Source organism: Xenopus laevis, chromosome 9_10L (genome assembly GCF_017654675.1).
Source record: "Xenopus laevis strain J_2021 chromosome 9_10L, Xenopus_laevis_v10.1, whole genome shotgun sequence".
Lineage (NCBI taxonomy): Eukaryota > Metazoa > Chordata > Amphibia > Anura > Pipidae > Xenopus > Xenopus laevis.
This window is the reverse complement of record NC_054387.1, coordinates 45,112,120-45,139,217: the sequence shown is the minus strand read 5'-3', so window position 1 is coordinate 45,139,217 and position 27,098 is coordinate 45,112,120. Positions and strand designations below refer to the sequence as shown.

At 39.6% G+C, this 27,098-nt stretch overlaps 1 protein-coding gene across 3 annotated transcripts in view; it reads right to left on the bottom strand.

The window, feature by feature from the left end:
- Positions 1 to 27,098, bottom strand: part of tox2.L (TOX high mobility group box family member 2 L homeolog) — a 73,933-nt gene that overhangs the window by 1,780 nt on the left and 45,055 nt on the right. For 2 of the 3 annotated variants that reach the window (XM_018234409.2, NM_001092933.1), the window contains 6 exon segments: positions 25,883 to 26,128; positions 2,899 to 3,138; positions 2,446 to 2,673; positions 2,179 to 2,259; positions 775 to 1,170; positions 110 to 240 (listed from right to left, as the gene is read on the bottom strand). In XM_018234409.2, the coding sequence (XP_018089898.1) occupies positions 110 to 240; positions 775 to 1,170; positions 2,179 to 2,259; positions 2,446 to 2,673; positions 2,899 to 3,138; positions 25,883 to 26,128 (1,322 nt within the window). 3 annotated transcript variants of the gene reach the window in all.

Sequence of the window (27,098 nt, the reverse complement as noted above, 5' to 3'; positions counted from 1 at the left end):
TAGACCCCCCCCCCCCCCAGTGACTTCTAATATCCTTATGATTTAGAGGAGGGGTGCATTAGTTAATTTGGTTATAATTATTGTTCTACAAAAAAAGATGGAGACTTACTTGCAGGGATTGATCCCACACTCTCTGTTGGGAAATTCATTCTCCCACTCCGGGTTCCCAGGTGGGTTAGAGGATGTTGGGGATCGAGGGCCTACGCTGCTCTGAAATTCAGATGGGAGATGGGAAAAATCCTGTGGGTCAATGAGAAAACTATTTGAGTCTGGAGAAAAACAAAAAAAAAAGGGAGAGAGGCTGGAAGGAAGGACTGAGGAAAAGGATGAAGCGAAAGGGCATTGTGTGGGATGACTTGTAAGGCATAGACCAAGGAATCCTGTATACATTGTCTAATTCTACTGGATATATGGTGCTTGTATTCACATACACTACAGAAGATATAAACTGGACACTTTACCAGAAATTCCCAACAGCCAAGTGGATTAAACCATTAACTGCCTCGTTTAAACAGGACAGGATAATGTGGCATTGTTTTTTATTCTTCCATTCTTCTTACACAGTCAAAGCAATTAGCTCTGCCATGTGTAATACTCACACAGAGTTCTAGCCCTTTCTTTTAACCATGTTTCTACCTATTGGTGTCAGGAGTACAGGTCTGTAGTTGCCTGAGCTTTATATTGGGGAGAATGGATGGAAGAGGGCTTATGTTTTATGGAAAGAAATAACAGACAGGGTTACAGGAGGAAAGGTCAGAAGACGGCAGCACTTACCTGTTGGCCTGTGGGAGAGGAGCTCATGGGCGAATGCAATGCCATGGAAGGTGACATGATGGGAGGTTGGGATACTTGCTGCATGTTGAGGGATTGGTTGAGAAGAGAGCTTGAAGGGTGACGCAGATGCTGGTGGAGGGGAGGGCTAATTTGGAAAGGGGGTGGTGGGGAGGCACTGATGCTGGGCAACATGGATTTGGCATTGAGAGTCCGGGAGAGACCAGAATGGGGGTGCGCACGGTAGCTCTGAAGGTCTTGGGGTGACAAGAATGAGGCAAGACCAGGGTAGGGGGAAGAGGACTGTGGGGGAAGATTGTACATGGATTGCTTTGGGAGAATCATTTTGGAGGCCTGGTTGGGCTGTGAGTTCTTTGTCTCTCCTTGTTCGCTGTAGCTCTGATCAAAGAAATAATATTATAAATGTGAGTGGTCTCTACACTACAGTATGAGCTCACTATAAATATATACACACATATACATATACAAAATAATTGGTGCTGATAATAGTTAACAGACATCTTCCTGCAGATATTCTGTTGCAGGATTTCTTGTTAGTAATGTGTGGACCAACCCACAAGCCGCAGATTGGGTGGGTTCAAGTGGGAAAAACAGATGTTTAGTAGGTCAGAGGTAGAAGGCGGGCTGAGCTCTGTCTTCTGATTAATAATAATTAATAGTAATGGCTTGCTGCATCGGTCTAAGTTAGGTGAGGGCGAGTTAGGGTCACTACTACGTGTAGCATTTATAAAGGTATAACTACACTTTTGTGTTTTAACGTGCCCCCTTTAATCAAAACTTCAACCTTTCTTCAATAACTCTTCTTACCATCTTCTCGTCTAAAACCCTCTTTAAAACACTGTTACAAAATGTAATATTAACCCAATGTTTATCCATAAATGTCTGGATTAATGGCTCTAAATGATCTTGGTTTATAATTTTTGCTTGGTATATCTATTAGTAGTAAGGCTAAATCAGCTGTATATATTAAGACCTGGATGGGTGGAAGCCTTCATTCCTACTAACAGAAAAATATTGTAATTTGTAAGTGCCTGTATATTCTACAATGAGCTTGGCCACTGTAATTAATGCAGGAACATCTGCATAGGATTCACCAAGGCAGGGGCCCCAATAATTGTATCTCTTCCCAGCACTCACTTTTATCGTACTCTGCGATTACTACCTTTCCTATCCTGTATGCTACTATATTAACCAATAGAAATTAGGATATACATGTCTTGTTTCTTTTCTTCTAAGCAGTCAGCAAAGAAAGAGGCAGACAGTCCTGTTTCTGGTTCTTTCCAATGTTCTGATAGAATGAGAGTTGTACCATGCCCTATAACATGCTGCTATTTACCAGTTTCTATCCCACGGGGAGGGCATGGATATGATTTTGGAATTAGTTACCTTGGAAACTAGGCTGGCTCTGTATGCTGCCAGGGCCTTCAGATATTCCTTCTTGGCTGCCTCAGTCTTCCTCTTATAGGCCTAAAGTAGACATGGAGGTATGGTCAGGTTGAGTATATTCTCAGTATACCAAGCAGACTTGAGTGTATGGTTGTATATGACAAATAGTAGAAAGGATATAGAGATTATAAACCCATATTAAATACAATTCAGCTGAATACAACCAGTGGCAACACAAATGGACACATAACAAAGATGGCTGCCCACCTGCTTCTGTTCTTCGCCTAGGCTATCCCACATGGACGCCACGATTTTGGAAACATCGCCAAACGTAGCATTTGGATTCTGTCCTTTAATGGCGGCCTGGGTGTCTCTAAAAAACAAGGCGTAGGCAGAAACAGGTTTCTGGGGCTCATTGGGGTCTTTCTTCTTCTTTTTCTTCTGATTTTTGGGTTTTTTACCTAGATCATTTGAAGGTCGTTTCTCTCCTGCACCCTGGAGGCAAAAATAACTTTTTTAAGGGAAGAATAGACACGGCTGTGTACATACTTATATATACTGATTCTGTTGATCCACTTAATTGGGCGTCCTGTAAAACTGAACACAATAATAGCCCAGAAGTAAATGATTAAATTGAATAATCAGAAAAGAGAACATACAGTTTAAGAGACTTAATACAGTATATTTATTTATCCCCAGTATTAGGCTCTGTGTACCTACCTTATAATGAGACTCTGTCTCCTCCTCCTGGGTGGAACTAGAAGGAGAGGGAGTAGCTGATTTGCTGCCCGGTGGAGAAGGGGATCCATGAGTGATTGCGCTCCTCATTCCCATTTGTGATACCAGCTGTGATTGGCTGAGGGCACTCATATGACTGGGCAACATTCCAGAGCGGTTTATCAGAGAAACCTGATGATTATGATCATATGATGATCCTTCTGAGTGCACCAGCTCCTGTATCTGAAAGGAGAAAATGCTGTGCATGAGATTTAGGGCATAGAGGTCGAAAAACATCAATATAACAGGTATATGTGTCCATCAAACCCAACCACTGCCTTTTGCATTCATGATGGAGCAAGTTTATATTCCCATTGTACCTTTACACCTTGTGTATGGAGGATGTATATAAAAGTCAATATAATCACTATAGGGCAGTAAACTACAAACTAGGGGGAGGGGGGTCTGAATCATTGGCATGGGCTGAAGCCTTAGGACCAGTGTGGGTGAGATTTCTGGAGAACACCTATTAGCTCTCTTAGATACACATGGAAGCCTATCTTTAAAGTAAATCATTACTTGAGGTGCGCTGCCCTATATGTGCTTGGCGCTATGGCTAAATTACTGCTACGCCAATGTTTTGCTATATCTGAAACCTAGTTTTAAACTAAGGAGGTCCCTGACCAAAGGTTGGAACTGCAAGGGAGGTTTGAACTGAAAGAAAGACTGACAACCACTACTATAGGGAGGTGTAATAATGTAATATAGAAGGCAGAAACCAGTGAAAGTTCAGTTCATCCCAACATTGCATTGGCCTGCAAAGTCATTCTATGGTTCTACCTCATCAGCTAAAGCCTAGATCAGAGGCCCATTTTACTGGAGCTCAACACATGTCAAAACCCTCTTCTGCAAGTCTCTCCCTTAAGCACCACATCCAAACCACTCCAGCATGGTCTTATGAGACCAAATCTTTTAGTCTGCCTTTTACTCAGTAGAGGAAAAACATTCGTGGCATCAAAAATGAATTGTGAAGCCCAGTATAAACATTAAATATCTTTTGGGGAAGGCCTAAAGTATAAGAAATTTGTATTCAAAAAACAAAATGTAAGCTCCCCCCTGTCAGGTTTACCGGTAGCTGAACATAATATATATATGCATTTTAGAATTCAGGCTTATTCCTATTTATTAATAAATATCGGAGCTGCTATATTGGTTTTTAAGGCCAGGGATGGTGGTCTATGGTGCATTTTCAAGGTTGACAAGCATCTGACAAAACTGACCCACTGGCCAAAAGTCTCACCTCTTCTTACCCCCCCCCCCCGAGACCAGGGCTACATACACACAAAGCTGGGACCTTTATTGGGCTTGTATTATAAGTTTAAACTATTATATTCATTTACTAAACTGATTTTGCTGTAGATGCTGTGTCTATTTCTCTATAAAACCAAGTGCTTTAATTAGCAATTAATGGCTCATTAGCAGCCTGACTGAACCAAGAAATGAGGTGATGTGACAGAAAGCAAGTGGCACATGCTTGATTAGAATCATTAATAGCAAGGGGTCCTGCAATATTATTGATTATTAAGCCTTGTAGATGGAGCTATGGGAGTGGGGTCCAACAGCAATAATGATGCAGGAGAAGTAATTATTATGGAGCAGGGATAATGGTCCTCTGGATAGTCTGCCTGAGGAAAGGCTTCAGGCCAACCAATCACAGCCAGTGATACTACAGTATTTTTATGTTAATGTTAGGCCTATAGAACATCAAACGCTTGCATAAACAGAAATATAAACAGATTTCTGGCAATTTGACCCCATTGTTTTCTCCATCTGGAGACAGTGGGGGTCAGAATGTCCCATATGCCATTAGATATAGTACTAGACAATGATAATTCCACAATAAGAATACCGTTGCCTATACTGTATACAGACACATCTGCCTGTTCAAACTAATATCTAATGAACAGACCCTTTGTCAGACTTGGTACACTTGCTGGTAGCCATATTGTTCAATACAGGGCCTGATCCAAGTGGTTGGTCCAAATTATTACATTTTGAATTTAAATTGTATACAGGGCTGGATTTAGAGAAGGGAGAATGGTTCAGTCAATAGCAGATGTCTGGAGTGAAAGACAGCAATGCACAAATCCCGGGGTGATCAAATCTACAACTCCCACTCCCTTCCATTCAACTTGTTTCATTTACCCTTGTGCTTATGGTTTTTGCTGTTCCTTTCCTCTTTTGTATTGGCATTATTTATCCTCTTGTTCTCCTGCTTCTCCAACCAGAGAGATCTTCCCATGCCTGAGGCTGATTTTATGAGGCTGATGTTACTTTAGGTTATGGAAGGTCCATAGGCTGGACATATTATTGACTCATGCCCAACCCTAACCCACTCCCTCAAACCTGGGTTCAACCCTGGCCCAACCTGTGCCACCATGAATTATAAACCTGCGCCATCTCTTACATCACCGTAGGGAGTGGGTTTCTTGCTTATAAATTGTAGACTGACAGCAGAGAGGGTTTGGATATGGGGATGAAGGCCAGAGAGGCCGGGGTGGGGGGTGTTAGGCCACCCACTTGCGACCCTCTGGAGGAATTTGGACAGGCCTGGCAACGTGCAGATTAGAATGGGGCCCAAGCCATAAAGCATCCCCTGGCGCAGAGATTCTTTTGCTTGGAATGGATGTGTCTCTCTCCGAGCAGAGTAATAGCTTCTCACACACAGGTGCCCAGCTGCTATTGTTAAACCAGCAAGAATTTAATTGAAACAAACGACCATAATAATGGTACATTATCTCCGTAGGCTGGAAGCCATAACAGTTTTAATTATTGAGTTAAGAGTCAAACTAATTTATTCGTTAAAATAACAGACGCAGCTTTAGTTGCTCTGATCGGCTTATTAGGAAAAGAAATATCAGGGGAACTGCGGGGCACGACTGCAAGACTTACTGATGTGGTGTTTGCTTTAGCTTGAAGTGCCGGTGTTTTAGGGTGGATTGTTTGCAGCATGGGGTAGGGTTATAGTGAGAACAAGACCACCAAGGGCTTTCTTAGTCACACGGTAGAAGTTATAGGGAGGGTTATATGGAGCAATAGAAGGAATTATAGGGAGGGTTATATGGAGCAATAGGAGGAGTTATAGGGAGGGTTATATGGAGCAATAGGAGGAGTTATAGGGAGGGTTATATGGAGCAATAGGAGAAGTTACAGGGAGGGTTATATGGAGCAGTAGTAGGAGTTTTAGGGAGTGTTATATGGAGCCATAGGAGGAGATATAGGGAGGGTTATATGGAGCAATAGGAGGAGTTACAGGGTGGGTTATATGGGGCCATAGGAGGAGATATAGGAAGGGTTACATAAACACAAAGCTGGAAACTTATTGGGCTTTTATTATAAGTTTATATAGATTATAGAGATCGGTGAGAAGAGTTGTTGAGGAATGAGAGGATGTAATGGAATGAGACATAGCTATGGGGAACATTGAGCAAAAACATTAACAATTTAAATGCTTGCATCTTATAGAAAAAAAAGTGATTTTAAAAGTGTTTAGAATGGAGTGAAGATTAAACGCACAAATACAAAATACTGTTAAAAAGTGCAAGTGACTGAAGGCTGTCTACAAACCATAGACAAGTAAATAAGGGGCTAAAGAGAGAACAGACAGGCTGACTTATATAGATATATAGAGAATGATATAGAGCTAGATGGAGACAGATAAATAGTTTACAGATAGAAAGTAAGATAGACAAATGCCTTGCCACAGACACCCCGTCTTACTGTCATACAGTAGCATTGGACAAAGGATATACAAACAGCCGGCCTAAAGTCACAGACAGCTCACAGGGTAATCCCAATGGCCAAGCCTTTGGTCAGGGTATTTATCAACTGCGTTACTCCAATTGTCAGTGATTAAAGTGAAGGAATTGCACCAGTGAAGAGCAGAGAAGGATCCCAAAGGACCTTATTAATTACAGTGACATCCCAACTTCTAGCGTGGAAATCAACAATGAATTTGCCAGTAACGATTGCTGCCAACTTTCCACTGGACAAACTGCAAATAAGAGGATTCTCTGACTGTGATGTGGAACTGTGCATGCTCAAAAGCTTCACACTAACAGGGCCTATTTGCTAAAATTCATATTTACTATTTTTTCAAAAATCGTATTTTTGGGTTTTTAAAAATTTCTCTAAAACTGTAAAAATGCAAGTGTAAAAACCACGAAAAACTCTAATACAGAACTTCTAAAAATAAAAGCATTCAAGCTCCCATAGAAGTCAGTGGGAGGTGCACAGATCTTATTGGACTTTTTTCTCAGCCATTCAGAATTTTAGAGGTTTTTTGATTTTTCTTTCGCTAGTAATTATCCAAAAAACTTTAATCTTTCGAGATTTTAGAGATATGAAGAAGATTGGCAAGCACTGCGGAAAACTCTCTTGTGGTAAAATTCAGCTTTTATTTCAACAAGTTAAAACCATTACATCCTGACGCGTTTCGTATCTAAGCGATACGTAATCATAGGCCTATGATTACGTATCGCTTAGATACGAAACGCGTCAGGATGTGCTTGCCGAAACGCGTCTGTGCAGCTTTAATTGTTTGTTATATTTAAGAGATATTCAAATTTTCTCTGTACTTTTTTCCATTCATACATTTTATATTCGGATCTTTTAATAACTTTCAGGGCATTCAGAATTTTAAAGAAATAGAGTTAAATTGTGGTTGTAAAACGTTCTAATACCACTAAGATTAGACCTTTAATAAAAAAAATATATATATTTATATATTTTAAGGACATATAAATTCCAAAAAAATAATGAGTGCCTGCTCATTTTTGCTGAAACGGTTTAATCTATTGCCTCCGGCAGCAGGTTTATGTCATGGCACGCAAACCCAATGCTTCTACCCTATGGGGTCTTTCTACACACACATATATATATACATATAAACTAAAGGCAATGGGCCGATACAAACCAATTAATTCAACACTATTCCATTGTTACAATTCCTCTTCTCCAATAGGCAGGAACAACGTGCCTTGGGATGAAGAAGAGTAACTTGCAATAAAAGCCAATCAGTGAATTTTTGTTTTGTGGTAATTGTGTCAAACTTTCGTTATACAAGCAATAAGGTACGCTAAGTAATAATGACACCCCACAGATAGAAGCCAGTGCCATCACCATTAGATTTAAACACAGCATTAGAGCTTGGGTTTTGGCTACTCATATGGTGTCAACTTGTGAGGCTTCACCTGATAAAGGTCAAGATAGAGGGTGTGATTAACAATTGCTGTATAAATGTACACATGTAATGGAAGGGGATATACATTGAATATTTACAAAAATACAACCAATAACCATTAGAACGGGTAAAGAGAGTCATGCTCAGTAGAGTTTTTTACTTGCCAGGGGGCATCTACCATGGCAAGTTGGCATAGGATACAGTAATCAGAGCTAAACCAAATTTAAGGGTGTCCAAGGCAAGAACTGGGCATAATCCGTTCCCTGCTCTCCACCCTCTCCTTTCTCACCACATCCCATTCACTTGCTTACTGATCCTGATGTGCAGGGCTGGAGTTAGAGAAGCAGCATAGCTATGTGCATAGGGTTTAAGCCAGTCTCCAAATGGGGAAACAGGGCCCACCAGAAGACCACAGGCCCACTCTTCAAACTTTTTTTTTTCACTCTCCACTAATTGCAATGATGATGAAAAGACCTGAAGGAATGTACTAGTCAAAAAGTAAGCAATACCCCTTAAATTGTACAGTTTAGAAGGGTCAGACAGGGCTGGTGGTTGGACTGGGCCCTGCCATCCCAAGGCCACAATAAGCTGGGGATTCGGTGTTCAAGATGGGACTGGGGGCCTCTGTGGCTTGGATTGTGGGACCTCGAGGTGGTGGACCCCTGACACCTTAGTCTGACACATTTACCATCAGCACAATAAGGCAAGCACCATTTGTCATTTTCATCTGGATTTTCTTGTCTTGTAACTTTAATTCTCAACTCTCAAGAAATATACAGTGGCGTAACTACCGGGGGAGCAGGGGGTGCAACTGGGCCAGGGCTCACACCCCCGCAGGGCCCCCCCAGCAGATCATGCACATTTTTCATAGCAATGCCATTCCTGTGCTATATGTAACTCTGTGCTGCTCTATGAATTTTGGATACATTTTTCCATGGATATTTCATGTCCTCCTGGCACCTGAGCTTGTACTTGTATTGTGTTCACTGCTACTCCACATTGAGGCCAGATTTCTGAAAGCTTAGCTTAAGTTGCTTTGCTAATTAAAATTTGCCTCGGCTTTACTCTTTACTATTGCTATCAGCAGTAGAACGGGATGAAACCGGATTTTGAAGGTTCCCAATTATTTATAGAAAGTAAAATTAAATTAGATGGTTTTGTCAGAATAGCATTGTCTCTTTATGAAGGAGCAAGAATTGTTCTGCCTGTATTGATGGAAATGAAATAAGACGTTGACATTGGAAAGGAAATTAAATGAAAACAGTTTAATGATGTTAAAATCCAGTTTTGTTCATTCTATTTCAATACCCTTTTCCCATTTGTACACGTAACTGGTGCTTATTGATAAGTTGTTTGCTCTTTGCCAAATATAAGCTTCTACTTAGCAACAGGCAGACTTTCCTATTGCCTATGGAGGTTATATATGTAGAGATATTGTCAATGAATACAGGTATGGGATCCGTTATCTGGAAACCTTTTCTTTTTCTCTGTAATAATAAAACAGTAGCTTGTACTTGTTCCAAACTAAGATATAATTAATCCTTATTGGAAGCAAAACCAGCCTATTGTGGTTATTTAATATTTACATGATTTTCCAATAGACCCTAATTGCGGAAAGATCCTTGACCTGGAAAACGGTTCTGATGCAGGCAGCTGTACTAATAAGGACCAACATTTTGGAATGTTGGATTCAAATTTTATTCCAATAATCAATAAAAATCTTCCAAACGAAGTTGAGGAAAAGAATGTTTTCCCTGTCGGTATGTGGCCTCTCAGACTGGCTGTTGTTATTATGTCCTTGATTGACAGTTTGTCCAGTGGACATATGGACCAACACACCGAGTGGACTGATTACAAGAGGGACTGTCAATCTTGAGATGCATTTTACAGCAACGACTGCTTGCATACATAACCAGAGCTGGGATTTTGACAGGAATGCATAATTTGATGGATTACTCTCCCCAGCATACATGTATATATGTTTAGAAGAAACAGAACCCGACCTGCATTAGTCATTGCACTTCTGTTGTTAAATTTCACAAAAACCAATGTAGTGGCAGCAACGTTTTCTTTGGGTGAATGTACAGGGTAAAAAAAAGTCCCGTCCTCTCCCTTCTCCAATTCTGCCTCTGTGATGTTCAGGTTTTGAAGAGAGAACAATTTGTATTCTCCGTAGGAAAGGTTTCAGCCTAATTACCTGACTCTGTAACAACTACAAATTTGGCAGCCTTTCAAACACACGCCAAGTGATATTTTAATTACCCTATTAATATATACACATACTGTTCTGTACAGTCAACCTCTCCACTGGCATTAGACAAATGCCTTATTTAATGAACTGACACGTGTGAGAAGGAAGCCACAATTGTTTTTACCCCGCTCTGGAATTCCGTGTGTCTCCAGGGCTCCACGTGGAGCATTTCAACGCCCTCGGCTTGCGAGGCCTCATGTTTATTTAGTAAGTGTAAGAACACAACATTAGCATGTGCCGTCTGAGTATTCTTGGTGTTTGTCGGAGCTCATTCAATTAATTAAGAACGAGAAGTCAATTGATTTGTAGTGTGTATGAGATATACAGATGTCAGTGTGGTCTGTGCAGAAAAGATGGCCACCAATTATGGGGCGCTTACAGGGTGTTTTTTTGCCCTGGGATTTGTTGTGTCACTGCACTCAAAAATGTATTCCATACACCATGGTGCAATTTATAAACAGGCAACTATTACTTGAAAATGTGGACTAGTACATTTTCAATTAACAATTGCCTGTCAAGGAAATGCGCCAACACTGCCATTCCAAGTGAACTGGGGTAATTTTTAGCCTTTTGTCATTGGCTCAAGGAGCTACAACACTCTAGCAGATAGCTAGATTAATAAATACATAGGGGCAGTGTTGGACTGGGATGCCAGGGGCCCACCAGAAAACCTTAGACCGCTGGCCCACTGGAAAACCTTAGACAGTGGGCCCACTTTCCAAACTATTATTCCTCCTCTCCTCTCTCAACCTCTTTATTCTTCTAGTCTTTTATATCTACTTACTATATTTTTTCCATTATTAAGCATTTTTCCCCATAAAGGAAAAGGTAAGGATCATGAAATATGAGGGCCCACTGAAACCTGGGCCCACCGGGAGTTTTCCTGGTATCCCGGTGGGCCAGTCCGACACTGAATAGGGGTTGCCTATTGGTCCCATAATGGCTGCTCTTAATTCACTAGAAAATCAGTGCACTTGGGCTGTTACCAACAAATTACCATTGGGATCCCTTGGCTTGACCCTTAAACCTATAACATCCTTAGACTTGTCAACTGTATCATCCATAGCCATAGGGCCATAGTGTAGATATAAAGAAAACGAACCACACATATAGACAAACACAAAGGCTAGAAGGCACAGAGAGAAACTATAAATATATGTTCTGGGCATGTCCATAACTATGTGGCCCTTTGCCTTGTTTAGCTTAGATCACAATGTTTATGTATAGCCAAAACACATACTAGTGAGTACAACATTGAGGAATATGATCAACAACTACTAGTTGAACTATCATAGTCACCTTAGGAAAAAGATCCAAGGCCGAATGGTAGGAAACAAGACTATTCATTGGGTGGTTTGGGAAGTTCCAAAACCAGCCAGACATGGGAAACTGTTACTTTGAATTTAGCCTATTCAGTCTAGATAGTTAATAAGTCATTTGCTGCATTACAAACTATGGGAGTCTCAGGTAATTTAGAGAAGGTTGTCCATATAGAAAATTGATGGCCTACTTTTAGCTCTTTCTTCACCAAATATTGATTATTTGGTGCCTGTGATTGTCATATTTGCAACAGTAATAAGTTCTTCTAGTTCTTCCAGTTTGCATAACCATTGTTTTTATGAAGAGGAGGTACCCTTAAATAATGACAGAAATCCCTTTTTATCTGGGATTCTACCAGAACATCCACCCTTTCAGCTATAAATATGTGTCTTGATATGGCACAGCAAGGGTTAAGCTTGTGGCATGTGAAACCTGTCACTGAGTAGAGAAGGAGGTTATAAATGACCCTCAGTGGAGAGGCTTGCTCATGCAAATCCAAACAAATGCAAATTCTCTCTGTAATGAAACATATTGTATAAATATTGTAATAGGATTCCTGCGCAAAATGCAAAATTTATGACAGAAATGTGATCCTCTCTGAGCAGAGTTAGTTCTGAGGCCTCCAGAGGAATCAACTCTCGTTTAACTCTCACGCTACTGGAAGGGAAATGAGAAGAGGAAGGCGAAGCATTGAGAAATTGCCCAATGGGAAGATGAATGAGAAGGAAGAAGAGAGAGATAGAATTGGTTAGAAGACATAGATGAATGGACAACATTGGCTGGATGAAATTATAAGATTGGATGGTTGGTTAGACAGATGGGGGATGCACGCAGGGACAAACAGGACTGGTTGGTTAGTAGGTTGGTTGGTTCCATGGATGAACAAAATTGGGTGATAAATTGATCGGATTGGATGGAATGTATGGATAAATTAAATTTAAAAGATGGACAAACTGAATGGATACATGGACAGTATTGGTTGGAAGAAGGGGCATGTCTGGTTGGTTAGGTTGTTTGCACAGTAAGAATTTGAATGAAAAGGAATGAGGGATGGCTCAATGTATGAGATTTAATATATATATATATATATATATATATATATATATATATATATATATATATATATATATATATATATATATATATATATATATATGGAAGGATAAACATGATTAGAAAAAATGTGGCAAAAGCAGATCTCTACAGAGCTTCTGCTGTTGAAAAAAACCCTTGGTCACAAGGTTCTGGAAGGAGTTGTTGGTAACAAGTCTTGATTTGTCTAGTGTTTATTACCCTCCATATGAGGGAAGCAGTCCTCTTATAGGGGCAAATTCACTAAGCGCCGAAGCGCCGAACGCTAGCGTTAATTCGCTAGCGTTTGGTATTTTCGTTACTGCGCAAATTCACTAACGAACGCTGGCGTAGTTTCGCTAGTGTTACTTCGCACCCTTATGCCAGGCGAATTTTCGCTAGCGATGTAACTACGCAAATTCACTAACTTGCGCAGTGTACTGAACGCTACCTTTTACGCTAGACTTCCTTCGCCACCTCAGACCTGGCGAAGCGCAATAGAGTAGATAGGGATTGTTTCAAAAAAAGTCAAAATTTTTTCTAAGTCCCAAAAAACGCTGGCGTGTTTTCTACATTATGGGTGATAGGCTGAAAAAGATCGAAATTTTTTTTGGGGCTCCCCTCCTTCCCCCTACATTTCCTGACTCATGGCAACTTACCTAGACAGTGGGCACATGTGTAGGGCAAAATAAAAATTTTTTTTGATTATTTGAAGGTTTTCTTGGCATTTGTAGTGCTGATACGTATTCCTCCATTGAAATTTGAATTTGGCGCCGTATGCAAATTAGCCTTCGCTAGCGTAACTTCGCTTAACATAGCGAATCAACGCTAGCGCAACTTCGCAACCTTACGCTACCCCTGAGCGCAACTTCGGATTTTAGTGAATTTGCGGAGCGCTGGCGAAACTACGCCTGGCGAAGTGCGGCGAAGTGCGGCCCCATAATGTTGTATACTGACTAAGTCTATCTATGTATATAATGCCAATTGTACAGTGCTATGCTATCTGCCTTGCACATTTAATTAAACCAGAACTGAAACTGGAAACCCAGGTTCAATCCCCACCACAACCTCATTTCTACTTTGGACATGCCACTAAATAGCACTGCATCCCAGTATACTTAACAGAAAGGAAGAGGGCTGCCATGACTGTTGTACAAAAAAATATGCTCTTGGCACTGCACCAGAGAACGGAGCTTTATAAATCTCTTATCGTGGAAGACATATAGAGTCACTGCATTTCCACTGAGTAATTTTAAGGTAAAAAGAAATAGGTTAAAATGTGTTGGGTACATTGATACATGATAGATACTTGAGGTAGATGGATAGGTACTGTATATAGATGACAGGTAGATAGATTCATATAGTATGACGAAAATATCACAAAAGCTTGTCAGTCACTAGGAGGAAATTGCCAGTTAAGTCAATGTCAAATATAGAATCTTTTTCAGCCATCAGTCAGCTACAGGTCTGCCCAAATATATGCAAAGAAAATCTGTCCATCACAGGAGAATGCAAAAAGTCAAGAAAATCTTCTGCTGCCTTACAGCATTGGGAACCCTGGTTCGATAACAGCTGGGGGGAACTATCTGCATGAGTTGTATGCTCTCCCTGTGGCTTCATTGGCTTCTTCCAGGTCTCCCACATTCCAAGAACATAAAGGAAGGTTAATTGGCTCCAGATTAAACTGACCATAATGTGATAAGGTCCTTAGATTGCAAGATCCACTGGGGCAGGGACTGATGGGAATGATGTATAATTTCTGGGAAGAGCTGCAGAATATGTGGGTGCGGCATAAAGACTTAAGCTCCCCATAGACGCGACGATTCTTCTTGCCGAATGACCAATTTTAGGGAAGCCCGACCGATCTTTAGAAATTATCGTGCGGTTAGTGGGATTCGAACGATCTTACATCTTACAATTTTTCGGCCGACATCTGTCAGGAAATTGATCGGGCAGGTCAAAAAATCTTTGTCGGTCCCAGTGCAATCTATCTATGTTTGCAGGGCCAGGCAGCTCCCCTTTGTTTTCCTGGCAAATTGGTCTTTTTAGTTGATGGTAAATTTGTACGATCATACGATCGCTCTGAGAAGATCGTGGTCTCACAATCAGGATCTGATCTTTTAAAAATCTCAACATCTATGGCCAGCTTAATACTGAGGTGGCTGTCTTGTGCTAAATATCTAAAGAGTGAATTTGTGGTGATTTTAATAAGCATTCCCACAGTTGCCCTGCCTATTCTGTGAGGCTAATTATGTATGGGGCCCAGATCAGTTGCCTGTGCTTGGGGCCAACATAGAGAGCTCTGAATAAAATATATATGTATATATATTTATATTTAATATATTTACTACTACACAGACCAGCGTATACCTCCATTCTAAAATGATTGCACATATAAAATACCCTGTAAATAAACATTAACAAAAAAACATAAATATCTATGTTTTTCTTCTCTCCTCGTGGCCACCCCCTCATTCATCATCATGTATATGTGAAACCTCTTTTCCCCAGAGATGATAAAAGAATTGAATTTTTTTTCACCCCCCCTCTTATCGGTCATCTATTTTCTGAGCTCAACCTATTACTCTCTCCCCCCGCCGTTGCCGAGCAACAAGAAATATTAATAGTTGCCTTTATTAGCTTAGCTGCAGCGGCCCCGGCTCCGGGACAAGAAAATTGGAAGCATAAACGTGTTACATAAATCTCTCAACCTTTCAGGCTGCGCGTTAGTCTCTGTTTTCATAATGATTTATGGAAGCGATGGTTCATTTATGAGAAAAAGAAGTGTGAAATAAGAAAATGGAACATTACCCCCAAAAGACTGTTTGGAAATAAATAACGTTGGGGTTGGGAAACAGAAGATGAGGAGGAACATTCCCAGTGTGTTTTTTCTTTTTTACATTTTGAAATTTTCAGAAAACTGGAACAGCCATATTTCTTTTGGGATATTAGCTATAAAAGTTTAAAAGGTCACCCCTTTGAGGAAACAAAATGGCCTCCCGGCACTGCAATATTTTCAGAACTAAAAGGGGAAGCCTGACATTGATGCGTGTAATGGGTTAAAACGTCAGTGCTGTTTAAAAGCAATCCACTGGCAGTTAGGCTTTTACTGAGTTAAAAAGTCAGTTCCATGATGGAATAAAATGACCTAAAGCATAGACTGGATAATTTTAATGGGGAGGCTGCTCAATGCCATTAAAAGGAACTAAACCTCCGAACACTATAGGTCTCTATAAAAATGAATCACATAAAACAGCTCATACAGTATGTAAAAAAGAAATTGTGAAAAATATACTTTTCTAGTAGTACTTAACAATCCCATATAGAAACATTGCCATTTTCAGAACTAAAGGGCACATATATAAGCATCAGCCAATGAATGGAAAGAGATGTATTTTTACTCCCACAGTTCTTCCTGTTACACTTAGGGACAGATTTATCAAGGGTCGAATTTCGAAGTGGAAAATACTTCGAAATTCGACCATCGAATTGGATTACTTCGACTTTGAATGTCGAAGTCGAATTTGGCCATTTTCGGTCGAAGTCAAATCGTTCGATCGTATGATGAAATCCTTCGATATCCTTCGAATTTCATCGATCGATCGAACAATTTTACTTTGACTTCTAAAAACGTAGCCAAATGTTGGCTATGGGTTCTAGGAGGTCCCCATAGGCTAACTCGGCAGTTTTAAGATGGCGAAGTGTCGAAGTCGAAGTTTTTTAAAGAGACAGTACTTCGATTATCGAATGATCGAATATTCTAAGTATTTTCAATTCGAGTCGAAGTCGAATTTAGGCCTATTCGATGGTCGAAGTACCCAAAAAATAGTTCGAAATTCTACAGTTTTAACTTCGAAAATTCACTTCAACCCTTAGTAAATCTGCCCCTTAGAATCTGCATTATTTCCTGTCAGGTGATCGTGAAGGAGCATCACAAAATAGTTGCTTAAAGTACATGATGTAAAATGGCAATATTTACTCATATGTATATGCCAATTTCGCGAGGTTCTTGAATTAGTCACTTATTAGGATGGGAATTATCTATTGGTATTTTCTCTGACAGTAGAGTTTTCCTTTAAGTAATAAAGTAGACTACTGACCATAGAACTGTTAAATGGCTAGATGAATATGGATGTGTTCTGAATGGCTGTACAGCAACCAGTGCAGTCTTCGACATGCATCTGAATTAAATGCAAATTAGTCATGCAGGAAGGGAGATTAGGGGGCAGATTTATTTAATGTCGAGTTGTTTTTTCCAAGAAAAATCCAGTTTTCCAGGATATTTTCAATTTTTCAGGTTAAAAAAACTTGCATTTTTTAAATTTTTATTCCCCGAAGCAGGAAATAGCTTGAATCTGAAAATTCTCCAGCTAAAACCTGTTGAAGTCATGTAGAAGTAATTGATTAATTTGAATTTTCAGCCAAATTCACTGATTAAAGTTGTTTCCATTGAAGTTTTTTCTTAAGTCGGAAAATATTCAACCTTTGATAAAGTGTGAGGTGCTTACCCTACTCTCAGTGCCAATTAATAAACACTCTAATAAATGATCAGCCATAATGTATATGGTATATATAGCTGTGTCTAAGGTGTGGGTAAACAGACAGAAGGCATTGGGTTACTAAATGGTTAATGTCGGATGACCCTGCTACTGGGACAGATTCCTTCGACCCAACCTAGTGAACAGATTGATTTTTTGAATTATATCAGCAGGAGTTTTTATTGATTAAGGTAAATGCAACAAGACAATACTAGTAGTATTTCCTTATCCATATGTTTTTTGGACTACAAACCCTACAAAAAGCCTAGTAACATTATTATATCAGTTTTGTGCCAACAGAATAATTCTGTCACTCCATTATATTTGCCTTCCATTTGTTATTATTTCTAACTCAAGCAGCGGAAGGACCAGAAAATGGACTCTAATTAAATATTGATTGTTATTAGTTAATAAATATGCTTGCTTTTTAATAGGGATGCACCGAATCCACTATTTTGGATTCGGACGAAACCCGAATCCTTAGTGAAAGATCCGGCCGAATACCAAACCAAATCCAAATCCTAATTTGCATATGCAAATTAGGGGTGGGAAGGGGAAAACATTTTTACTTCCTTGTTTTGTGACAAAAAGTCACACGATTTCCCTCCCTGCCCCTAACTGCATATGCAAATTAGGATTCGGATTCGGTTCGGCCAGGCAGAAGGATTAAGCCGAATCTGAATCCTGCTGAAAAAGGTCGAATCCCAAACCGAATCCTGGATTTGGTGCATCCCTACTTTTTAATGGTTCTGTCATTTTACATATTTTTTTACAGAATTGATTTTGTAGAAATGAAAACACTAGTTTTGTAGAACTAAGGGGCCAATTCATTAACTTTGAGTGAAGGAATAGAAGAAAAAATACTTAGAATTTCGAAGTGTTTTTTTGGCTACTTCGACCATCGAATGGGCTACTTCGACCTTCGACTACGACTTCGACTTCGAATCTAAGGATTCGAACTAAAAATCTTTGACTATTCGACCATTCGATAGTCGAAGTACTGTCTCTTTAAGAAAAGACTTCAACCCCCTAGTTCCCCACCTAAAAGCTACCGAACCCAATGTTAGCCTATGGGGAAGGTCCCCATAGGCTTGGCTAAATTTTTTTGGTCGAAGGATAATCCTTTGATTGTTGGATTAAAATCCTTTGAATCGTTCGATTCGAAGGATTTAATCGTTCGTTCGAATGATTATTCCTTCGATCGTTCGATCAAAGTATTTGTGCAAAATCCTTCGACTTCGATATTCGAAGTTGAAGGATTTTCATTCCCAGTTAATTAACCCTCGATATTCGACCCTTGATGAATTTGCCCCTAAGTGTTACTTTTGTTGACATAACAGATTCTGTGAAATCGAATCTGCCTTCTGTGACAAGCATCTAATTTATCATTTAAATCTAGAAAAAGTTAGATATCAATTGTTCTTTTACACCATTATATAATCTGTTCAAGTTTTTCTTTTCCAGAACTCATACTATAAGTAATATTACATACCTCTGGTTCTGCCACATAAATTGTGTACATTTGAAAGACAAAATAGATTTTAAAATATATTCTCTTCAAATTGAAAAAGAAAAGCCACAGCACTAATAAATCAGGCACACTAATACACTGTACCAGTTTATCTTACAGCAATCTGTATCTCCCACTTTATTACCTACACAACAAATATCATACAAAACATTGTTAAAATTATGGGGAGCATCCTCATCATAACAACATCTACAATAAGTAAACAAAGGACAGACTGGTTAACTGGTTAACTGCACACGCAGCCACAAATCATATATTCTTTGAAACACCACTTATTATTAGCCAATACTAGCAATTTAAATATAATGAATTCAGCAGGATTTTGTCCAATTGTTCAATAATTATTATCAAGAGCAATGTAGACCCTTGTGCCTGATACATTCCTATTGTGATTTTTCTTTTTGAATTGGAATATAATAACTTTTCTGGGATCAGTGCACCTCCTGTATAAATCAGGAACCTATTACCGGTGCAAACTGTTTGAAAATTTACAGAATTTGTGCACAAAGTTGATTGTTGACTAGAAATATATCTGTTGTATATTTTTTACAACTGTTTATGACCACAATTACATATGTACCCAATGAGAAATTAATTTTGTGTACTGGGTATATTCTTGCATACATAATCTTTTTTTTTGTAGACAAAATGTACTTGGGACAAATGTCCCAGGTAAGACAAGACAAGGCCTGGCATACTGAACAATAAAAATACTATAGTTAGTATAGGTATGGGTATATATATATAATTTATGTGAAAGTAGGGAGGGGTGTGTGTATGGATGCTGTGTTTTCATTTGGAGGGGTTGAACTTGATGGACGTTGTCTTTTTTCAACCCAATTTAACTATGTAACTATGTAACTATGCATATGGCTGCTGCATATGGAAGGCTGTGTAGTAGCTCCATGCATTGAAACAGAGATATATTTAAAATAAATTGTTCTTATGCCTTTATTCCCCTTTGGGGATTTGGAATTGGGCAGCTTCAATGTAAGACTAATACTGTAACATATTTTATTTACATTGACAGCATAAATACACAGATTAAGTGAGACTTTTGCAAACTGATAGAGACAATATTGTGAGGGCACCATATGGTACACTTGTACTTGCTATTAATCCTAATCTGTTTTTTTACTTTCTGTGAGTACAACTATCAGCCCTGTCCAGGGACCAGCATTTTACAGCGTTTGTCTATCGCCCCAGAAAGTGTGCACCGGGTCTAGTAATCCATGGCAATCAGTGTCACCTGTTTTAAAGCAAACATCTGATTGGTTCATATGGGTTACTAGACCTGATGTATGCAGTTCAGGGATGTAACTATAGAGAAAGCAGAGCCTGAAACTGCTGGGGAGCCTGTATGGGGGTAAGGGGTACAGACTGGGCCAAATGTATTCATGTATGTATGTATCTAGACCCAGTGTTAAGGTGGCCATAGACGAACAGATAATATCGTACGAAACAAATTTTCGAACAATATTCAGTGCGTGTATGGTGGGAAACAAGCTGAGCTTGGATAGACTTGGATATCATCGGCTCGTCGATCGGGCTGGACGGAAAATTTTGAACAGGTGCCCAAACATCGGCCACTGTTAGTGCTGAATCATCAGATACAGGTGGAATTCTATTGTTTCTATTGTGTATATCTGACGATTCAGCTCTACACGTGTACTCAAACAAACAATCTTTCTTGGAAAGATCTTTCCAAGAAAGATTGTAATTGTTACGTCTATGGCCACCTTTAGTGTGTTGCCTCCTTCTCTCCCCTACTTGCACCTCTGGCCCCTCTTCTTGTACCAACTCTCTCCCTGTGCATTTAGAGCAGCTCTGGGAAATTATGGAGCCCCCAAAATATTGCTACCCTAGACCAGGACCTTTGTGCACTTCACACAGACCCAGGCCTGGGTATAGGGCTAGTCAGTGGGGCACGGACTTATAAGCAGTTTCAATATATGTTCAGATTCCATAAGTTTATGGGGATCCCAAAATAACTTTGCTGTGGGGTGCAGTAATTTCTAGTTGTATCACTGAATTGTATGCTCTTTGTTTGGTTAATCAGCTGTGGGGGATTTTGGCAGTTGTTTTACAGCAGCAAAGTGGCTGTAGGTCACTTTTACGGTAATGTGGGCAGTATGTTTCTCTTGATGTGTGATAAATCTTGGCTCTATAGGAGGCTTGAATATCCTATAAAGTAAAGTGATTTTTATCCATTTTTTTTTGTTTATTCCTTTAACACTATTAAAGTTATTTGGCAACCTAAAGGTTAAATAGGAGGGCTCTGATTTTCTTTAAGTTGTGTCAAATCTATTTTCAGATACTCATCCTGAGGGTAAATATGTATGGGGGGAATAATAATTTTAGGATCAATTTCCAATGCAGATAAGAAACATTAAAAGTGCATTTCCTTACATTAAAGGAGAGAGAGAATGTGAAATTTAATTTTCCTTTCTGATAGGATGGGGTTTGATGTGAAACTAAGCGCTCTCATCCCCGCTAACTCTGATTTATAGTGGCCCAAGCTTCATTTGTAAACCCCAATCATAAAACAGAAAAATAGAACATTTTCCAAGGACTGCACAAAAAATAAATTATTTCCCAGTCCTAGAAACTGCTTAATAAATCCCAATCTCTCTCTCATTTCCCCCAACCTCCTCCCCTACTTCCAACTATTTAGTATTTTACAGACTGATTTATATATGTAATATCCTGGCTGGAGAATGAGGAGAGTAAATGATCATAATCTGAAAATAGGGTCAAATGCAGTAGTATCAGGCGGGGAATGACTTTAATGTGAAGCCCTAACAAGGATCCCACTGGCATATATATATATATAGTCTCTAACAGCAATGCACATAATAAACATTCACTAGAATCACTGCACGGAGGCAATACAACAACTGGATGTTATATGGAGCAATAGGAGCAGTTATAGATAAGATTAAATGGAACAATAGGAGGAGTTATAGGGAAGGTTAAATGGAGCAATGGGAGGAGTTATAGGGAGGGTTATATGGAGCAATGGGAGGAGTTATAGGGAGGGTTATAAGGAGTTATAGGAGGAGTTATGGGGAGGGTTATATGGAGCAATAGGAGGAGTTATAGGGAGGGTCATATGGAGCAATAGGAGGAGTTATAGGGAGGTTTAATGGAGCAATAGGAGGAATTATAGGGAGGGTTATATGGAGCTATAGGAGGAGTTAGAGGGAGAGTTATATGGAGCAATAGGAGGAGTTAGAGGGAGGGTTATATGGAGCTATAGGAGGAGTTAGAGGGAGGGTTATATGGAGCAATAGGAGGAGTTATAGGGAGGGTTATATAGAGAAATAGGAGGAGTTATATGAGGGTTATATGGAGCAATAGGAGAAGTTATAGGGAGGGTTATATGGAGCAATAGGAGGAGTTATAGGGAGGGTTATATGGAGCAATAAGAGGAGTTATAGGGAGGGTTATATGGAGCAATAGGAGGAGTTATATGGAGCAATAGGAGGAGTAATAGGGAGGGTTATATGGAGCAATAGGAGGAGTTATAGGGAGGGTTATATGGAGCAATAGGAGGAGTAATAGGGAGGGTTATATGGAGCAATAGGAGGCAGGGCTGGATTTACATAGTGGGCGCCCCTAGGCCCACTGCCGTTCGTCGCCCCTCTCCCCTCCAGGGGGACAGGAGCAATGGGGATTGGCGCATGGGAAATTTAAAAAATGGTTGTATCTCCAGTGCATCCCCAGTGTTTTTGAACCAATGTGGGTGTGGTTGGGCAGCATGCTGCCCCCCTAAAATCCTGCCACCCTAGGCCCGGGCCTAGGTGGCCTTTCCACAAATCCGGGCCTGATAGGAGGAGTTATAGGGGAGGGTTATATGGAGCAATAGGAGGCATTACAGGGAGGGTTATATAGAGCAATAGGAGTTTTAGAATGGTTATTAGCAATATAAGAAGGGTTTATAGCAATAAATGAACAATATCAATGCAGTTAGTATATAGATATATTTATATCAACACCTGTATAAATGAAAGACTTAAGGTGGCATAGACATGTATGATTTAACTTCCTATCGCACGAACAATGGTTTGGTGCCATCTCCCAACCTGCCACTAACCTTTCAGATCAAATAAAGTAGGTTGAGGAAGTAAAGCATATGGAATATTTATCCGCTTTGAGTAACAGAACAATGCTGAAATATGAGGAGGTCTGGGGTAATTGGATCCACTGCTTCCCCACAGGTTGACAGGGAAAACCAGCTGCCCAAGGCATACAATAGGGTATAGGCCATTTGAGTACCCAGATGAACATACATATAAAAAGCTTATTGTAGAACCCAATTCTGATCTACAGTGTTATGTTGTTATGTTTTTATGTTCTTTTTATTTCTGTCTCTTGACATGCAGTGTATGCATCAGTTGTTGCACATTATCAATACCAAATGTAATAACTGCATGTAATATATGTGTGAAAAATACAGAAAAATAAAAACAAAACAGATCAGATGTTCTGCCCCTGACAGCAATCGTATAACAGTTGTGTCTGAAAAAAGCTAGCGACAGTCTCCCACTGAAATTGTCAGCTCGGCAATACATGCAGAGATATTATCGGCAGCCGACAGAAATTTTCTAACCTGTCCGATCTTTATAGGCATATGTATGGGGCCTGCCAAACCAATATCAATGCAGGTTAAAATAAATTCCATTGAATGAGGGCCAGATTGGTTTATTGATGTGGTTCTCTTCTGACAGGTCTGTGTAGACTAGCATTATGCTCTCATCATTGACCCAGATGCCAGATTATCAGATAAGCAAGTGAGTAACCAAATATTGCAAAAATCCATTCATTTGACCATCCTGCTTAACGAGTGCTACTGGATCAGGAGATGTTATATGGTGTAGTGTATTTACTAAGTTATATAGCAACGCATTATGAATCTTGCATTATGATTGTCTAAGTGGATTCTCAGCCCTGCAGCTTTTCACAGCTAAATCATACATCCCTATCTAGTAAGAGAAGTAATTATAATATACAGTAACTCAGCCAATACATATAGAAATCTGATTGCTTTTGGAATTATTATAACCCACCTGAACGCAATACAACTGGGCATTGCTCCCATTATTACTTTTTGTCACTGTGCTCAAAAATACAAATCTGTGTATGCAGAGAGGTGGGTGGGTCTGTATAAGAGTCCAAATATGTGTATTCTCTGTGCCACAGCTTATCAAAGTAAAATGAAGAAATATTTAATTTGGGTTTTTGCTAGACATTGGATTTTTGAGAAACTGTACACAGATTTTGCGCAAATTTCTGTTTTTCCTTCTTACGTTTTCACTGAAAAATAAATCTATTTTTATCAAACAACCAATATTTATATTTTTTAATGTTACTGTAACATTCAAATACGCGAATGAGACCCTGATTCATCAAAATCCCCACTCCCATCATACTAGCTACTCTCAATATGATTGGTCCCCCGGCTCAGACCCAGCACCCGCCTGTATTATTTTTTTTCAATAATGGCAACCCTATAACCAAGTGGCCCTCCAGCACTAGCTCTTAACAAGGAATATGAATTCATTAATTGGTGGGCTTTGGATGATGAGATTCTTAATTTGGGGAAAAACTCAATCATGGAAAAAATGTGGTTGCAGGAAAAAACAACAGCAGAATAAAAAAAAAATCACAGCTGCAAAATAAAAAATATTATGATTGCGCCAAACCATGACAAAATGTGAAGTGAAAACAAATAAACCTACCCTTTAACAATACTACATTTTACTTTGATGAATTGAGTTATAAAATTACTTTGGGGGGGAGGGGTTGATTTTGGCCTTATTAGCTGCCCAAGAGATATTATCACTAATGGGTTATTATCTAACAAGAACCCAGTTTGATGCATCTAAAGGCACAGTAAGTGATGCCCCATACGTATCTGTGTCAGTATTGTATAGAAAAACATATGGCATTGTGCATATAAATTCATCCAGAAGGCCAGTGTGCAAATATCCAAGACATTGACATTGACTCCAGTGCTGAGATCTCCTGATACTCTGATATTTTGAAGAGCGTCTGAATCCAATTAAGCCAACGAGGGAAAAAAAATAAAATAAACATGCGCTTTCTAAATGGAAGCTTGAAATTCAAAAAGGCACTGGGAGAATCATGCAAATTCATAACATGCGTTCTGTCCTCCTAGGATTGATTTGTCAAACATGCCCCATCAGACATTAGGTCCATTCTCTCCTTCAATCACCAATCAGCAGAGAATGCTCATACATATTCATTGGCAGCAATTACTCTGGCTAAGGACACGGCAACGCATTGTAGCTCTGTTTTCCCTGTTCAGCATTCACTTTTGTTTTTCCTTTATTTGATTGTCTGCTTTTTCTTTTTACATCTTTTTAAAACTTCTACGTTTATTGGCATCATTTATTGATGCCTTGGTACAGTAAAGGTACAACCAATATCTCAGAAGCCTGAACCATAACATGTCATTGACGTTTCAGGGGTTATGTTTTATAGAAAAATAACTTAAAACCTTTTTGGAATAAAGGTTTGGTGATTATTACTTGCCATACCACTTCTTTCCAGAAAGCTATCCTCCATATTAATTTGCATCAGGGGTTGAGGATTCAGAGGGGTGTTAGAGCTCAGCTCTGAACTCTAACACCCCACAGAAGTGATTGCTGTTCAGTTGCTCAAAGCAAACACATTTATCAATTTGTTCAATGGGTTCTTAAAAAAATGTTAAAGTAAATGACGGTCGTAACTAGGGTTAGGCAGAAGAGGCACAGGCCTCTGCACAATTAGAGGGGGTGCGAGCAAATCCAGAAGTGTGGAGTTTTGGAGCACAATTGAAGGGCAAGTGGGAAGAGATACGCACTAGGGAGTGAGTGACAAGGAAGAGTTGTAAGCAAGCCAGTGGGGTTTACATGCAGGGCCAAGTATTATTGCCCAGGGTACTGATACTACTTGGCCAGGCACTCACTCAGTTGGCTACTACCTGGTTCAAGTTCCTCATATTCTTATGAAGGAAACAGTAAACTTACTGTTGGGAGCTGTGACGAGAGTAGATGTCCATCTTGGCTCAGCATGCTGGAGACCATTACTGCGGGAAAGTCCATGTTTTGGTAAGAGTATGCCGGAATCAGGCTGTTTGGAGGGAGGCTGTGACACAGTGAGTGGTATCCAGACTCATGGTCCACCAAGTGCAGTAAAGAAGGATCTGGCATGTTGGGTGGCGTTATAGGGGGGATCTCATAGTCTTCATTACTCTCACTTTGTCCATTGTATGTCTGAAAAATACAGGAAACAAAGGCTTTACATTTACCAGAACTAGTTAGGTGAATATAATAAGAACTGGCACTAAAACACTGCATCGTACGGAGCTTTTGCCCCTTTGGCTCAATTGAGACATTGGCACTGAGAAGCCGCCATTCTATCAATACAAATATCCCTTAACCCAATAAATACAACATATTATCTTCATTCTTATTATCTTATGATCTGCATCATCTTTGTCTTTGACTTTGGCAGCCCCCTCTCTTGTGTGCAGCCAAACTGTGTTATACTTATGGTGCCACTTTAATACGTGTCATTATTGCAGCCCGTATGTAGGGAAATGACTATTTCCTTAATGCATTATTCTATATTCAGGGAGTGAACAAGAACATTATTGCAGAGTATTGTAGGGATGCTCCTGCATTCATCCCCACAATAGAAATGCAAATAAGCTGTTATCAGCCAGACGTATGTGTTGTTGGAGGAACTCTGCATCACTATAGAAAAGGGAGGGGGTACTAATAATGTGGCTATTGTGTTGCTGGAACATTTATTCTTGGGAATAATTATCTTTGGGAAATCCCAGGACTTTCTGGTTTTCTTTATTTGTGTTAAAAAAAGACGTCCATGCTTTGGAGAATGCATTTTTTAATAGGCATGTAGCAATAAATCTATATATAAATGTGTGTGTGTGTGTATATAAAACAGTAAAGTACCCCTAAAATGATACTATGGACACTACTAAGAATGGGTTGAGTTCTAGAGGTCAGGGAACCCTGAGTACCCAAATGACTAAGGTATAATGTACCCCCTACTGTAAATTATAAGGATATTAGAAGTCACTGAGGAGTTCTGTGACCATATAAAGACACAAGGCTGCAGGCTGAGTTATACAGGGAACTCTGATTATCACTCAGGGATAATGTATTTTCCTTAAAATTATTATGGGCATATTAGAAACAGAGATTCACTAAATCCATAGGG